The sequence below is a fragment of the Pelodiscus sinensis genome, chromosome 16, assembly GCF_052426305.1.
Source record: "Pelodiscus sinensis isolate ZL-2025 chromosome 16, ASM5242630v1, whole genome shotgun sequence".
NCBI classification, from domain to species: domain Eukaryota; kingdom Metazoa; phylum Chordata; order Testudines; family Trionychidae; genus Pelodiscus; species Pelodiscus sinensis.
This window is the reverse complement of record NC_143067.1, coordinates 41,020,433-41,037,310: the sequence shown is the minus strand read 5'-3', so window position 1 is coordinate 41,037,310 and position 16,878 is coordinate 41,020,433. Positions and strand designations below refer to the sequence as shown.

General features: G+C 48.8%; 1 protein-coding gene across 5 annotated transcripts in view; it reads right to left on the bottom strand.

The window, feature by feature from the left end:
* The window catches only part of LOC102444260 (protocadherin alpha-C2), a 178,581-nt gene that overhangs the window by 127,672 nt on the left and 34,031 nt on the right, over positions 1 to 16,878 (bottom strand). The window contains exon 1 of one of the 5 annotated variants that reach the window (XM_025190741.3): positions 12,577 to 15,691. The exons of 3 other annotated variants lie outside the window; for them this stretch is intronic. In XM_025190741.3, the coding sequence (XP_025046526.3) occupies positions 12,577 to 14,937 (2,361 nt within the window). In that variant the 5' untranslated portion in view covers positions 14,938 to 15,691. Of the gene's footprint in view, positions 1 to 5,485; positions 12,532 to 12,576; positions 15,692 to 16,878 lie in introns of those variants that run through there. One more of the 5 variants, XM_014579522.4, reaches the window with a different exon arrangement.

Here is a 16,878-nt window from a genome sequence, read left to right as displayed (position 1 = left end):
TATACTAACCCCTTTTAGGTTGTATTTCCCTAGTTTATCTATAAGAAGGTCATGCAAAACTGCATTAAATGCTTTACTAAAGTCTAAGTATACCACATCTACCACTTCCCCCTTATCCACAAGGCTTGTAATCCTATCAGATCAAATTATAGGTACTAATGGTAGATTTATTATCCCTAAAGGAGATTTAACTGTCACTCAAATGAAAACAGTGTTTTAACAAGCAATATAGGCTGTTAGACGCTATCCAATATGTATGAGGAAATTATATCCATACATTGAGTCCTACGCAAAGCAAAGATACAAATCTAGGCTACTGACTTTTCAAAGATAGGGACAATGGAATTGAAATGTATTTGAGGTCTTATATGAATGATATTTCTCATTTTTACCCATATAGCCTTTATGTGAATATTGATTTTTATTCTTGTTAATTTTGATTGCAAACACCATCTTCCTGACTATGTATACTGAAATAAGCACTATTACATGGTCAAACCATTCTCATACATACATATGTATACCTAGGACCTATTTAAAATAGCAATGAAAAGTTGCTTTATTACTAGGTCCCTCTGAAATTCAAAATGAATACACAGATTATAATTGAAATCAGAGCAACAGATGTGGTCACCTCATCTAAAAAAGATACATTGGCATAGGAAAAGGTTTTGAAAAGGGCAACAAAAAATGATCAGCAGTTGGAACTGGTCCCATATGGAGAAAGATTAAAAAGACTGGGACTTTTCAGCTTAGAAAAGAAGAGACTAAGGGCAGATATGATAGAGGTCTATAAAATCAGGACTGGTGTGGAAAAAGTGAATAAGGAAAAGTTATTTAATTATTCCCACAATTATAAGAACTAGGGATCATCAAATGAAATTAATAGGCAGCAGGTTTAAAACAAACAAAAGGAAGTTTTTCTTCACTCAGTGCACAGTCAACCTCTGGAAGTTCTTGCCAGAGGATGTTGTGAAGACTAGGACTTTAACAGGGTTCAAAAAAGAGCTAGATAGATTAATGGAGGTTAGGTCCATCAATTGTTATTAGCCAGAAAGAGTAGGAATGGTGTCCCTAGCCTCTGTTTGTCTGAAAATGGCTGACAGGAGAGGGATCATGTGAGGATTACATGTTTTGTTCCCTCCATCTGGGGATTGGATATTGGCCACTTTTGGCAGATAGGATCCTGGGCTACATGGACCTTTGATGTGACCCAGTATGGGCATTCTTATGTTTTTAAGCAAATCTCTAGTACAAAAAATAACAGTAAAGCCTGAAACAAATAAGAAAAGGTAAAGCAAACTATTGTTATGAAAATTAAAGATAACGTAAACGAACTATGTCAACTCAACATTAGAAATGTCCTGAAGAAATGGTTACTCATCCCAAAAAACTAGATGATGCATTTTCAACCTATCAAAAATACACACCATAGATAATCCATTATTAAGAGTCAGTATATTTTACATAAACAAAATTATCCTCCACATATTTTGTTTTAGATATACTTATGCTTGAACAATCAACCATAAAAGAAGACATCTTAATAGCCATTGATGATATGAAAATGGCAAAGCTTTAGTTCAAGATAGGAGCTTTACAATACTTAATGGTTAGCCTAAGGAAAATTTCATAGGCTTCTCACACATGGGTGTAACACAATATTCAAAAGGAATAAAAATTAATATCTCTGTGCAGAAGTCATTTCCAAAGCTGAATTGGATTTTAATTAATTATACAACTCAATTTATTTACTAAGTTAGCATACAAGGATTCTGGCTAAGGCACTGTGGAGTACACCACTTCACATATCACGAGCTATATTAATAAAGACCAAACAGGATTTATTAAATACTAGAAGACTTACCTGGAATTGCCCAGGTCCAGGGCTGGCCTGGGGTCAGGAGGTGGAGGAGGGGGACACCGGATTCCTGCCAGCTTCTCCGAAGGGCTGACCCGGGAGGTGGGGGCCATGCAGCCTGCCCACTGGCTGGCCCCCAGGACCTTCCCAGGATAGCGAGGGTCACATAGTGACTGACAGCTGCTCCCCAGACCAGACCAGGATGTGGGGGCCATGCCTCCAGCCAGCAGCTGCTCCCTAGGGCTGGGGCACTTGCTGCCCCTCTGTGGTCATTCATGTGTATAACTGTCTGTGCTCTCACATCCCTCCCTTTCTGTTTGATGTGAAACAATTGCATAATATACTCATCTCATTGTCCTGGCACAACCAAACCCTGACTTTGCTTTGAGTTATGGTAAGAGGAAGCTGCATACCAAATTTGGTTGTCCTAACTCTTACCATTTAGGAGTACTTAAACCTACTCATGGATGGATGGATGGATCGACACACTGACAGGCTCTCTAAAAGATATAGTAGACAGATTTCAAACTAATTTAAGATGGGAACTAGAAAGCTGTATTCAGTCCAGATTCAAAAGAAAGCTCGGATTCTCTTATTAATAGATGTGAGAAAAAGCCTTTGATAGGGTTGAATTGAATTGGGCACCTATCCATTCCCATTCATTGTATAGAGAGTCTGCATGACTAAATCTTGCTTTGTGAGTCACAACAATTTTCTAAGTGCCGTGACACTGCATCACAACACCCAGGTTCTTTAATGAATCTAGTTCCAAGAGATCAAAGGGACAAGGCTTATAGTAGACAAAATAAAGTTGTCATTTGCAATGACGGTAGGGTTATTGACAGATAGGTTTTCTCTTGCAACCTTCTTTCGATGCCCTTGTGCATAATGTATTTTTGTTCAGAAGCTTTGACTCAGTCAAGATGTGTTTTATCTACAGAATGGGTAACTCTTCAATATTACTTTTGATCATCAACATTCAATGGGTGGGACCATGCATTATGTCACCCCATCCAAACCTTGCACGGAATACATAATTATTAATTTCCTCCAGGGTATTTCTAGACTTTCTCAAAGCAGCATATTAATTCTTTACAAACATGACTTAATGTATTTTACAACAGCCCTGTGATGCAAGGTAATGTTGTTTTCCTCATGTGTGAATGGGAGATGAGGTTCAGAGAGATGAAAATCATAACTTTCAAACTAATTATCTTATTTGGGAGACGCTTAGGGCTATATCATCAGAGTATGTGATCATTTTTATAGCACTTTATGGGTTTGTAACAGAGCTACCACTGACTTCAAGTCTAGTTAATGTTCAGTACTTTTGCAAATCAGAGCCTAAATGTATCAAGTTGGGCACCCAGAAAATGAGGAGCATACATTAATTTAAATTTAGATTTATATAACTTGCCCTTAATTTTATTTTAACATAGATCTTTTTAATGTAATTTATTAAACATTGACATACAAATGTTTCATGCGCCATATTGATTCTTAACAAGGTCATCAGTGCGGCTGGGATCTTTAGATCCACAGAACAGGTCATTACCATGTGCATCAATAGAGGAGGAGTGTAGAAGGCTGAGTAGGTTTCTAAGCAGTTTACTAGAAAACAAGACTTGTTGGGTTCATTTCCAGGTTCTGAAGGGGAGTGTATTCCAGACTTATAGACCCTTCTGCCTATAGCCCCACTCAAGCCTCTCTCTGTCCTCTTCTGATCCTCCCCCCTTCTCCTCACCTCCTGCTCATATAACCTGTCTGTTGGTATCCCTACCTCCTGATCATCCATCCTCTACTCCTGCCACTGTGTCCCTGTCTTGCCCTCCCTCCACCCCAACTTTTCTTCCCTGGCTCCTGCCTATGTTTCCCCCGCCCTGCTCCTCTTCTACCACCTATATGAACCCTCCTCTTTCCTACCTTCCTGCTACCTAGGGTTCCCACTTCTGAGATACAGAAAAATGGGACATCCAGGATAATGTTCAGCCTATAAACTAGACAGCTGGACGTGTGGACTGAGTGCCATTATAGATTTCCTGGGAAGATTATCTCGAAAAATGGATGGGCAATCCTTGGAAACTCTCAGTGGGTTGCAACTGTATCCCTACTCCTGCCCCTCCCCTTTCTTCATTCCTCTCAGCCTTCTGCCCTGCTCTTCTGCTCCTATGCCTGTCTCTCCCCAGCAATTCTCCTAACCCTCATCCCACCCAGAAATCCTTAACCCTCCTCTTCCTTTCTTTGCCCCATGGCATTTTAATCAGGGTGCTTCATCCACTCTGCCTGAGAGCACAGGATACATTTGTGACAGCGCATTGGGGTTTTCCTGTCTCCTGCACCCCCATAATGGCACAAACAGACTCCACCAGCCAGTAGAATAGAGGGTGTTTATTGCTTCTACAGTATACAGCACAGCACAGATGTAATCTGGTTACAGGGCAGGCCTAGGATGCCTCAGCCCCCCTTGAGATGGGGAAGACTGGGCCTCTAAATTCCAGCCCCTTTCCCTAGGCTGTCTCCTCCATGCTCCCAGACAGAAACTAATTCACTTCCAACCCTGCCCCCCAGCCAGGGGCGGCATTCCACTTTCCTTTGTTTCTCTCCCTGGGGCGTAGCTGGTCAGACAGCTCACTCCCTTCCAGCCCTGCCCCCAGCCAGGGCTCCACTCCCCTTCTTCCCATTGTTCTGCTCCCTGGGGGATAACTGGTCAGACAGGTTCAAAGCCCCCTTGCATAATGACTCATCCCCTGCCCTGCTGGGCCGTGCTGCAGACAGCAGCCAGTGGAGGTCACTCACAACCCAAGCCTAGCAACCAGCAAGGTACCCACACTACCTCACAACATTGTCTCTTAGTCTTAGTTCCAGTGCCTGCCACTACAGAGTCCCACAGCCAGCAACAAGAGGAATTGCGAGGAAAGGCCTCCTGAGTCCCTGTATTCCTGGGATGAAGGATGCTTAATCACCATCTGGGGAACCACATGTGTACTCACTCCAATTGGCATGCAGCATCTGAAAGGGGATAAAGCATGTTCGCTGCATACAGACTCTTCAGATAATTAAACTGGCAAATTATAAAAAGTCTCTACTGAACATGTGCTAACTGAGCTTGTGGAAGAAGTAAAACTTGACTACATAAGAGTGAACTGTCATTGAGAGAGCCATAGGAAAGTCCCAGATACAAATTTTAAGTCCCTGCATCAAAGAGGAACATCACAAAATACTTGTAAGAACTGGTTGTTGTTTTTTTAACATCAAAGCATCATTTTGCCCCTTACCTCATTGCCAGAAACAGATCAAAAGTTTTAACTGACATTTTTTGGGTAAATTTCATTTTAAATTATTTGAACTTGGGAAAACGTTAACCACAGAAAAGAAAAACATCAGACAACCGCAGGACTACTCTCAAAGAAGGATGGCACGCCTGTGAGAAACACAAGAATGCCCAGTGCTATAATGCTGAACGCAAAAAGGGAGATTGGGAAGCGATGTACTGTCTTGAATATATTTCCTAAGATTAGCTGAAGAGAAACCCGGCGGATTCACCATTTTTAATGGGTATGTAAACACAAATAACCAACAAAATTAGAGAAAACTACAAGGCGAATATACCCAAGAGAAACTCACCATTCCATTCTCGTTGCCTGTCAACTCCGGGTCTATTTTTCTCTCCCTGTTCTCTGCAGAGCTCGGGCAGACGGGGCTGAAAACCATCAGGTCGCTCCGGACGGTGCCTTCCCCGACACACACCAGCCGGCTCTGGCGCTGCGAATAGGACCAACTCCCCGCTTCGCTCGCGCTCGCCCCCGGGCCTTTCCCGGGCCCGCACGTCACTTCCGGGGCCCCCGGGCAGCGCAGCCCGACGTACAGGACAATCACCAGCACGAACAGCCCGGACACCGAGCAAATGGCGATCATCAGAGACACGTTCATGGCGCCCGCCGGCCCTGCGCTCCCCGCACGCGGCGGCCCCGACTCCCAGGCCACCGCCTGGGCACGCTCCGACAGCGACAGGCTCACGGTGGCGGTCGCGGACAGCGCCGGCTCCCCGTGGTCCCGCACCACGATCACCAGGCTCCGGCTGGGGCCGTCCGCCTCCTCCAAGGCCCGCGCCGTGCTGATCTCCCCGCTGTACACACCCACGCGGAAAGGCCCCGCCGCCCGCGGCTCCTGCAGCTCGTAGCGCAGCCAGGCGTTGTAGCCGGAATCCGCGTCCACCGCTCGCACCTTGCCCACCACGTGCCCGGCGCCGGCCGACAGCGGCACCAGCTCGGGCCCCAACGCGCCGCGCCCGGACCCAGGCGGGGACACCACGGGCGCGTTGTCATTGGCATCCAGCACGAAGAGCTGCACGCTCACGTTCCCGCACAAGGCCGGCAGCCCCGCGTCCCTCGCGCTCACCTCGAACTGCAGCACCTGCAGCTCCTCGTAGTCCAGGGGCTGCAGGGCGGACACCTGCCCGCTCTCCGAGTGCACCGAGATGTAGCTGGACAGGGGCCGCTCGCCCACGCGCCTCTCCACCGCCCAGTAGCTCACCCGCCCGTTCGCCCCCAAGTCCGGGTCCCAGGCCGACACGCTCAGCACAGGGGCCCCGGCCGGGTTGTTCTCCCGCACGAACACCGTGTACACGGCCTGCGGGAACGCGGGCGCGTTGTCGTTCACGTCCGACAGCGGCACCACCAGCCGCCTGCTGGCCCACAGAGGCGGGGCCCCTTGGTCCCTGGCCCGCACCACGACCTCGTATTCAGCCACGCGCTCCCGATCCAGCGCCTCCGCCACCACCAGCGAGTGGTAATTCTTAAAGGTGGACACGAGGCGGAAGGGCAGGCCCGGCCCGATGGAGCAGCTGACTTTGCCGTTGTCTCCCGAGTCCCGGTCCGAGACGCTCAGAAGAGCCACCACTGTCCCCGGGGGGGCGTCCTCCGGCACCGGCAGCGACAGGGAAGTCACCGCCAGCTCGGGGGCGTGGTCGTTCACGTCCAGCACTTCCACCAGCACTTTGCAGTGTCCGACCATAGGTGGGGTTCCTTTGTCAATGGCTTCGATTTGAATTTCATACAAATTAGTGTCTTCGAAATCTAGTTCGTCATTAACTCGGAACTCTCCTGTATTTCGATCTATGCTAAACATCTGTTTGACACTTGAGGGAACACGATTGTTGAAGAAATATAAGACATCTTTATTAACCCCCTCATCCGAATCCGTGGCGTTCAGCTTGATAACTAATGTCCCATTCGCGGTGCCTTCTAATATTCTGACTTCGTAGACGGGCTGGTTAAACAGCGGCGCGTTGTCATTCACGTCCAGCACCGAGATCACCAGCTGCGCTGTGCCCGTCAGCTCCGGTTTGCCCCCGTCGGTGGCCGTGAGCAGTAAACGGTGCTCGGGGGTTTCCTCCCTGTCCAGCGGTTTCTTTAACACCAGCACTAACGATTTACTCAAATCATTTTTTCTTTGCACGTCTAAAGAGAAATATTCATTGGGGCTCAGTATGTAGGTGAGCAGCGAGTTTGTGCCAATATCTGCGTCAGACGCGCCCTCTAGCGGGAACCGCGAGCCCGGCTGTCTGGATTCATATATGTACAGAAAGTCTTCATTCACCGCGAACGCCGGGGCGTTGTCATTGATGTCCCGTATCTCCACCTCCACGGGGAACAGCCGCAGCGGTTTGTCCACTAGCACCTCCAGGTCCAGGGCGCACCGGGGGCTCGGCCCGCACAGCTCTTCCCGGTCCAGCCGCGACTTCACCAGCAACGCGCCGCTCTGCGCATTTACCTCGAAACAGTCTCTGCCGCCCTTGGCCACCGCCCGCAACCGCCGAGACACCAGCTCCGCCACCTCCAGACCCACGTCCTGGGCCAGGCGACCCACGAGCGTGCCGGGCTCGGCTTCCTCCGGCACGGAATAATGGAGCTGGCCGCCGCCCGCCGCCCAGGCCGCCTGGAGCAGAACCCAGCGCAGGAGCTGCCCCGCGCCCAGCGCCTCTCGCCGCAGAGGGGCCATGGCGGACTGTGGCCGCTGCCTTTTTCTTTGTCAAGTGTCACTGCTTCGTGGCTGGTAAATGTAGAGAATTCTTGCAACTACGTATGAAAATATCATAAGTTAACGCTTTAAATCCAGCCCCTTCTCCTGCCGCATTATTCCGCCATCTTCCCGAGCGTCATTCCCACTGCTCTCAGTCGCACTTGCGCTCTGATTTTCCGTGTTTAAGGCAAGTCCTTTTTAAGTAGACAGCGCCATCTTGTGACTGAAGTTATAAATGCAAAACCACTTTATTTTTCTCCACGGTTGTTCCTTAATATTTTGATTCTCCGCCCATGGCAACTGGCTACCGGTGTGTGTCTGTCTTCGGTTCTCGCGTAAGGTGATCTTTTCGGATATTATGGAGAATTATATTCAGGGGAAATAATTATGTCTGCTGATGTTTTAAATCGTTATTAACACTGCCTAGAAATAGCTGCTGGTGGTTTGTCGTTTGATTGACAGATCGATGTAGGCAGACGGTGATAATGTGGGGGATCTATGACCTGGGATGTAGAAGAGTACATGTGTAATAACTGTATATGGGAATGAACCAAATTGTACTGGAAAATATTTTCTCTTATCAAACTAACTTTCAGAAAGCATAGAAAATACAATCTTCTCATTATCAAGTTACAGTCAGCTCACTGGCCATGTGTAAGATAACAGATAACTATGTGTAATCAGCCAACATAGGTCAATATATCAGAGAATTTCCTCTTAATGGTGTCAAAGATAGGGACAGGAAAAAGGTCTCCGAATTTCTAAAAGGCAATACGACGAGGCTCCGTAGGCAGGTCAAGTGTTTCACTGCGGCTCTGAATGATAGAGTATCCCCCCAGTTCCACGTTATAATCTATAGGGACAGGGTGGTGTCTCTTTGACTAGTCAGTGATCCCTCTGGGGATCAGAGCTTACTGTGCTGCCTGTTGGGAATCAGCCAGAGAAGCAGGATGGTAGGAGTAGTTAGGAGTTGCATGTTTATATCTTTAGTACAAACTTTTATTTGGGCTTTAATTGTGCCCCTGAAGTTTGTTCTTGTTATTTTCGTTGTACAATGAGCAAAAGCCACGACATAAATCACGTGAGACCAACAGGAGCAGGACTGAGGAGAGGGGGAAAGTAATTTAAACAGGCGTTACCTGCGACAATACACTGGTTTGGTTTCTTTGTTTTCTCTGCTGCGCGGCCGATCTGTGTCGCTACTTTTAAAAGTTTATCTGCAAAATAGGCAACATTTCTTTTTCTAACTTTCTGTAAGTGGTCGCATCGGGAGATGCTGAAGTGCTCGCAAACTGGGAATTAGTTACACAGAAAACCACACTCACCCATCCTACGCATGGTACAATTAAGGGAGGTTATTTTCACATTCGGATACGGAGATTCTGAATCGCAGCAGCCAGCCATCTGTCTCTACAAAGGACTCAGCTGCATGCGATGGCGGTATGCAGGACAGGGATTTTTATCAAGAATTTGCGATGGTCTCATGACTCCCCAGTTGCAAAATAGTTTCATTAGTTGTGACCGATCGAGTGCGCCAGAGCATTTGAAGTGATCACGGAGAAATGGATTCGTCACAAAATTAAGCATTTTGTCGCCTCTACTTCACCGTAACACTTGTGTCCTGTGTGTTCGTTTGTAAACATATTACCTGAATTCAGCCTCCACAGTTCTGCGGCCAGTAGCTTCATTAACTTCCTTTGTAAACGATTGTTAATTGAATGAAATCTTTAAAAATGTTTCACAGTCTTTCCTCGCTGGGCAATTCGGAGTGTGGAAGCAGGAAAGTTTTATTTAAAACAAAACAAAACCCAACAACAGCATCTTAATTCTTTCCTGTTTGTGTCCCAGTCCTAGAGCCCGGAAAGATTTGGTATCTCCTTCTCTCCAAATCCTCAAACCAACCAGCACCAGTGGGGACTTTTCCGGTTAACTATCTCGGGCAGCGCCGCCTCGTGTTTCTTGAAAGTGGTAGATGCTCTGAGGAGAACCCAGAAACCAGCATCAGTCTTGATTTAAGTGTGTTCCTTCAACGAGTAGCTTCCGTGCGCTCAAATTCCTCTTAGAAGTTGCGGCTACTCTGTTGCAATGTGCCTGCCACCCCAGTTTAATTTACAGCTAATTTCTATTATCCTTAATTCCTGTAAGGGGGAATGTATGGATTTTCCCTAGACCAGCGTAACAGACAATTACACAGATTGCCATTGGCATAGATTCCCTGGTAGATACCTAAGCGCTGACAATATTTATTTTGTTTCCTTCAGTGTCGCGTTGTTCTGCTTTCACTCAAACAATATTCTGGTTCTCGGTAATTGCTGCGTATTTTTTAATAAACTAAATTTTACAGTGACGGGAGAGCTGCTGGATAGTCTTACCTCAGATAAAAGGGAAAGAACATTCAGATGAATATCTATCCATTCCTATAATCCAATTTTATTTCTTGTTTACTATCAAATAGAAAAAGGGTGGTCGTCCCTGACATCCATGAACTCTAGAGTTTAATTTAAACTTACGCTTACTTGCAATTTCCTTTTTGGGGGGCAAGCATTATATCTATGCCTCATGACCAAACATAAATTCAGTGTTAAACGAGACTGACCAGCAGAAAATAATTTGAGGAATGAAAACTTAAGTAGGGAAAGAACAGGTCAAGGAATATTTAGATACCTTCTTAGCTATAATTCAAGTCAAGAGGGCCTTATGAAATTCATTCTCGGGTATTTAAAGAACCAGCTGAAGCAATTTCGGAACCATTTGCAATTATCTTAGAGAAGTAGAGGTCTGCTGAGTTCCAGAAGACTGAAGGAGGGACATAGTACCCATTCTTAAAAAGGGAGACCAAGGACCTGAGCATTATAGACCAGTCAGCATAATAACTTCCATAGCTGGGCAGATTCTGGAATAAATGATTAATCGGTGAATGGATGAGCACCAGGAGGGTAACAGGGTTTTAAGGAATAGCCAGCATAGCTTTGTAAACAACAAATCACGTTAAGCCAATCTAATTGCCTTCTTTCAGTGCTTATTGGCCTAATGCACGCAGAAGAAGCAGCACGTTACAAATTAGGAAAAACTTTCCAACTGACAGGCAGCTAAACTTTAGAACAGGCTTCCAAGGGTGCTTGTGGAACCCCCATCTTTAATAACAGCTTGAACAAACACCTGTCTGGGAGGTGGTCATTTGGCTCACCAGAGTAGGGACTGGATCTGATGACTTCTGACCGCCCTTGCAGCCCTACATTTCTCTGGTTCTATGATTATGCTACAATTAACAGCCATTACCTGGATCTTCATCCCCACGACTCTGCGTTTCGGAGATACCTTCTCTCTCACCAGGCAGAATAAAAAGATATTAAAAATATAACCCTCCTACTTCAAGATCCAAGCAACCAATAACTGCCCTGGGTTAAGAAGAAGCTTCTCACAGGCATGCTAGCGTTTGTCATTTTCCCCCTTCCGGGAGACATCTACTAGTGTGCTACAGACGTTGGGGTGATCCGGTAAGGCACTTTCCACGGGTCTAGAGAATAAACGATCTTTATGAATCAATACTTAGAAAGTGGGATTTCCAGCGTGTGAGTGCTGCCTATTGTAGCCAATAGCTGTATTTTGTTTCATGCAGAAAGAGGATGGGGCCATTGGAGCCGCTACTTACACTGGATTTACACTAGTGTAATCAAGATAAGACCCTCTCCTCTTTTCAACCACTTCTTCTCAGTACATCAATAGCTGAAATTTCTGAAATCTAAACCCATAATTAGAGACTTTCCTAAACTCCATTTGTCAGATCCACCCATCTCCAGTATTTATTTAGCTTTTGTATTTAGAGAGGACAGTTGAAACTCGGCGCTTCCATCTAACACTTGTCATTGCTTTTCACCACACACTATTATGCCAATGGGTTTGCCCCAGAGTCGGGAAGAGGAAACACCGGTCCGCCATTGATTCCAAATCTACTCGCGGACAGGAACTCTCACCTCGCCGGGAGAATTTTGTACAGAATTGGAAAACAGGAATGGACTTTTCTCTCCAAATGAACTTGGGACACTGAAAAAAGTGATTTTTTGTGTGTGTCTGTTCCTAACAGGAACCTTCATCTTCCCTATGAGCACAGTCTCTCCATTCCCGCATTTTAACGAACAGTCAGGAACTGGCGGGGCGGGGGGACCAGCAACGTTTTAATTAACTGATTCAAACGACTATTTCCATTCAAGCGTCTATCTCCGGATTGATCGACTGCTGGGTTCGAAGCAGACCTTCTCCTTGACGGAGTATTCCTATTGATTTCGTTATCAATCAGTCCGGCAGATCTGACAGCTTCTCAACCAGAGCTAATTGAACCGAACTGCAAACCGATGCTGCTATTGCACAGCTCCAGCTGATCAGAATCAAACCACGCCGCGGCGGGAACTGTGTTTCACTGGGAAGTCAAACATGGGATTTCCCCGCAGAGCATCGTTAAAATGTCTCCGGGTTACACACGGACTCAGGAGAAAAATACGTTAAATATATTAACGTTCATTATGAAAAAGAATCGACCTGCTCCCGGAACTAAGCGCTGCCGGTCGGTTTCACAGACGTTTCAGCCCACCCACCACTACACAGCGTCATCCTCGCCACTCTGCGAGACACCTGCAGCACAATCCCCCAAACCGCGGCTCCGGGCGACTCCTCACACACTCCGCGCAGCGACTCACCTGTCCTGCCGCACTTGGTGTCAGCGCCTGCTGCTTCTCCGCGCCGCTCGGGCAGACGGGGCTGAAAACCATCAGGTCGCTCCGCACGGTGCCTTCCCCGACACACACCAGCCGGCTCTGGCGCTGCGAATAGGACCAACTCCCCGCTTCGCTCGCGCTCGCCCCCGGGCCTTTCCCGGGCCCGCACGTCACTTCCGGGGCCCCCGGGCAGCGCAGCCCGACGTACAGGACAATCACCAGCACGAACAGCCCGGACACCGAGCAAATGGCGATCATCAGAGACACGTTCATGGCGCCCGCCGGCCCTGCGCTCCCCACACGCGGCGGCCCCGACTCCCAGGCCACCGCCTGGGCACGCTCCGACAGCGACAGGCTCACGGTGGCGGTCGCGGACAGCGCCGGCTCCCCGTGGTCCCGCACCACGATCACCAGGCTCCGGCTGGGGCCGTCCGCCTCCTCCAAGGCCCGCGCCGTGCTGATCTCCCCGCTGTACACACCCACGCGGAAAGGCCCCGCCGCCCGCGGCTCCTGCAGCTCGTAGCGCAGCCAGGCGTTGTAGCCGGAATCCGCGTCCACCGCTCGCACCTTGCCCACCACGTGCCCGGCGCCGGCCGACAGCGGCACCAGCTCGGGCCCCAGCGCGCCGCGCCCGGACCCAGGCGGGGACACCACGGGCGCGTTGTCATTGGCATCCAGCACGAAGAGCTGCACGCTCACGTTCCCGCACAAGGCCGGCAGCCCCGCGTCCCTCGCGCTCACCTCGAACTGCAGCACCTGCAGCTCCTCGTAGTCCAGGGGCTGCAGGGCGGACACCTGCCCACTCTCCGAGTGCACCGAGATGTAGCTGGACAGGGGCCGCTCGCCCACGCGCCTCTCCACCGCCCAGTAGCTCACCCGCCCGTTCGCCCCCAAGTCCGGGTCCCAGGCCGACACGCTCAGCACAGGGGCCCCGGCCGGGTTGTTCTCCCGCACGAACACCGTGTACACGGCCTGCGGGAACGCGGGCGCGTTGTCGTTCACGTCCGACAGCGGCACCACCAGCCGCCTGCTGGCCCACAGAGGCGGGGCCCCTTGGTCCCTGGCCCGCACCACGACCTCGTATTCAGCCACGCACTCCCGATCCAGCGCCTCCGCCACCACCAGCGAGTGGTAATTCTTAAAGGTGGACACGAGGCGGAAGGGCAGGCCCGGCCCGATGGAGCAGCTGACTTTGCCGTTGTCTCCCGCGTCCCGGTCCGAGACGCTCAGAAGAGCCACCACTGTGCCCGGCGGGGCGTCCTCCGGCACCGGCAGCGACAGGGAAGTCACCGCCAGCTCGGGGGCGTGGTCGTTCACGTCCAGCACTTCCACCAGCACTTTGCAGTGTCCCGCTAGTGGGGGATTCCCTTTATCCTTGGCCTCAACTCGGATTTCGTATAAATTGTGCTCTTCATAATCAATCTCTCCTTTCACTCTGATCTCCCCAGAGTCTGTGTCTATACTGAACAAGTCTCTGCCACTAGGCGGAAGGAGGCTGATGAAAGAATAGAAAATGTCCTTATTAGTTCCCTCGTCCAAATCGGTGGCATTGAGTGTCGCCACTAGCACACCGCTCGCCGCGTTTTCCCACAACTTTATTTCATAGACGGGCTGGTTAAACTCGGGCGGATTGTCATTGGCGTCCAGGACAGTCACGTGCAGCTCAACTGAGCCGGAGAGCCCGGGTTTGCCCGCATCAGTGGCTGTGAGCACTAAACGATGCTTGGGGCTTTCCTCTCTGTCCAGCGGTTTCTTTAAGACCAGATCTGGAGACGCGGTTTGATCGTTTTTCGTTTGCAAGTCGAGGCTGAAATGTTCATTGGGGCTCAGTGTGTAGCTGAGCAGCGAGTTTGTGCCAATATCTGCGTCGGACGCGCCCTCTAGCGGGAACCGCGAGCCCGGCAGTCTGGACTCTGCGATGAACAGATTTAACTCGCTCACCGCGAACGCCGGGGCGTTGTCATTGATGTCCCGTATCTCCACCTCCACGGGGAACAGCCGCAGAGGTTTGTCCACTAGCACCTCCAGGTCCAGGGCGCACCGGGGGCTCGGCCCGCACAGCTCTTCCCGGTCCAGCCGCGACTTCACCAGCAACGCGCCGCTCTGCGCATTTACCTCGAAACAGTCTCTGCCGCCCTTGGCCACCGCCCGCAACCGCCGAGACACCAGCTCCGCCACCTCCAGACCCACGTCCTGGGCCAGGCGGCCCACGAGCGTGCCGGGCTCGGCTTCCTCCGGCACGGAATAATGGAGCTGGCCGCCGCCCGCCGCCCAGGCCGCCTGGAGCAGAACCCAGCGCAGCAGCTGCCCCGCGCCCAGCGCCTCTCGCCGCGGACCGGCCATGGCGGACGCTCCCGTTTAAAATTCGCTGTCTGAGACGGGGCGAATGCAGGTAATTTTGAAATGCCGGTTCCCTTCTCTTCGGAGCGGGTCGCGTCTGATTTGATCCGCCCTTGCTGTTGACGTGAATCCCAGTATAATCCTGGGAGGGGCTTCCCTTTTCCTTTCTCGGAGAAGGCTTTTTGTGGTCTACAGCGGCACCGTGCGACCAAATGTATAAATGCGACATTTTCTTTTCCTTTCCTGTGCTTGTAGGTTTTTTCTTATTGTTTTAGTCTTGTCACATTTTCAAAAAAGTCTTTTCACAGAACGTTTGTAAATGTTGTGGCAATCGGAGTATTTAAATGTGTAACAAGTTGGAGTATATTGAAATGCCTTGTTTTCATTAGATATCCAGTGGCAACATTAGTAGCGCCTGGCTGCCCTCATCTTTTCATTGTATGAAACTTTATTATGCTAGTCGTTTATTTTCTGTTGTGATGACTTCAGAGCCTGGGCCCCTTTAGAATGGTTATCTTCAAACAGCCGGAGGGCACCTGAAGTGCATCGTTTGCTCTATCAGCTTGTAAACTCAGTCTTTCATTATGTATTTTACCCCTCTTTTGCTGTGTACACGCTTTACATTTATATTGTAGTCTACAGATAACTCCTATTCCCTCTCTTCAAGATCTTAGACTCTGAAGACGCAGTCCTGTGTGTTTCACCCTTAATAACTACTTCATACCTACTGTGCTTCAGTGGCACTACTTACTGGAATCAGTATGTAAAGTGAATACAGATTGCAAGGACATGGTTAGAACATGATACTGCAATTACTATACTTTTTGGAATTCTTCAGTTTTACAATGTCTCTTAATGCAACAACTGCAGAATCCAACAGGAGTAAATTCTGAAGTGCACTTAGCTGTTTAACCATTGAACGTTGTGTAATTCCCTCTAGTGCCCATCGATGTCTATGATCGCACACAGTTGAAATCTATTTTCCTGACACCTGTCTGCATGCAGGACAATGCCACCCTAATTTCTCATCGATAAAGACAAAGTCTACGAATCTATGAAATGATTAAAGGTCAGAAGGGACCATTATGATCATCTAGTCTGACCCCCCCTGCACACTGCAGGCCACAGAATCTCATCCACCCCTCTTAGAATAATCCTCTCACCTATATCTCCAATATTGAAGCCTTCAAATACTTTGAAGGTCCCAAGATGCAGAGAGTCCTCCAGCTGTGACCTGCACCCCATGCTACAGAGGAAGGCGAAAAACCTCCAGGGTCTCTGCCAATCTACCCTGGAGGAAAATTCCTTCCCGACCCCAGATATGGCGATCAGCTAAACCCTGAGCATGTGGCCAAGACTCACCAGCCAGACACCCAGAAATTCTCTATAGTAACTCCTATCATCCCTCCATTGACATATTTCCCACTGAAAATGAATGGTCAATTAGTTACCAAGATCATATTCTCTCATCAACCCATCCCCTTATCATAGAATCATAGAACTGGAAGAGATTTCAGAAGGTCATCAAGTCCAGCCCCCTGCTCTAGGCAGGACCAATCCCATCTAAATCAACCCGGCCAGGGCTTTGTCAAGCCGAGACTTAAACACCTCTAGGGATGGAGACTCCACTACTTTCCTAGGTAACCCATTCCAGTGCTTCACCACCCTCCTAGTGAAATAGTTTTTCCTAATATCCAACCTGGACCTCTCCCACCACAAGTGTGGTACTTGAGGGTAAGCAGAAGAGTAAAAAATTATGGGTTGTAATTGAATTACTGTTTTCTAATTCTTCAGTAGTCACCAGTTATTCTGTATTTTTATTATTTAAGTACATGGGGGAATAATGAGAATCCTTTTTCTGATTTCCATCAGCATCTGACGCACAACACTTGTAGGAAATTATTCAAAACTTCTAGCATTTTTCCAATACATGTGATATTTAAA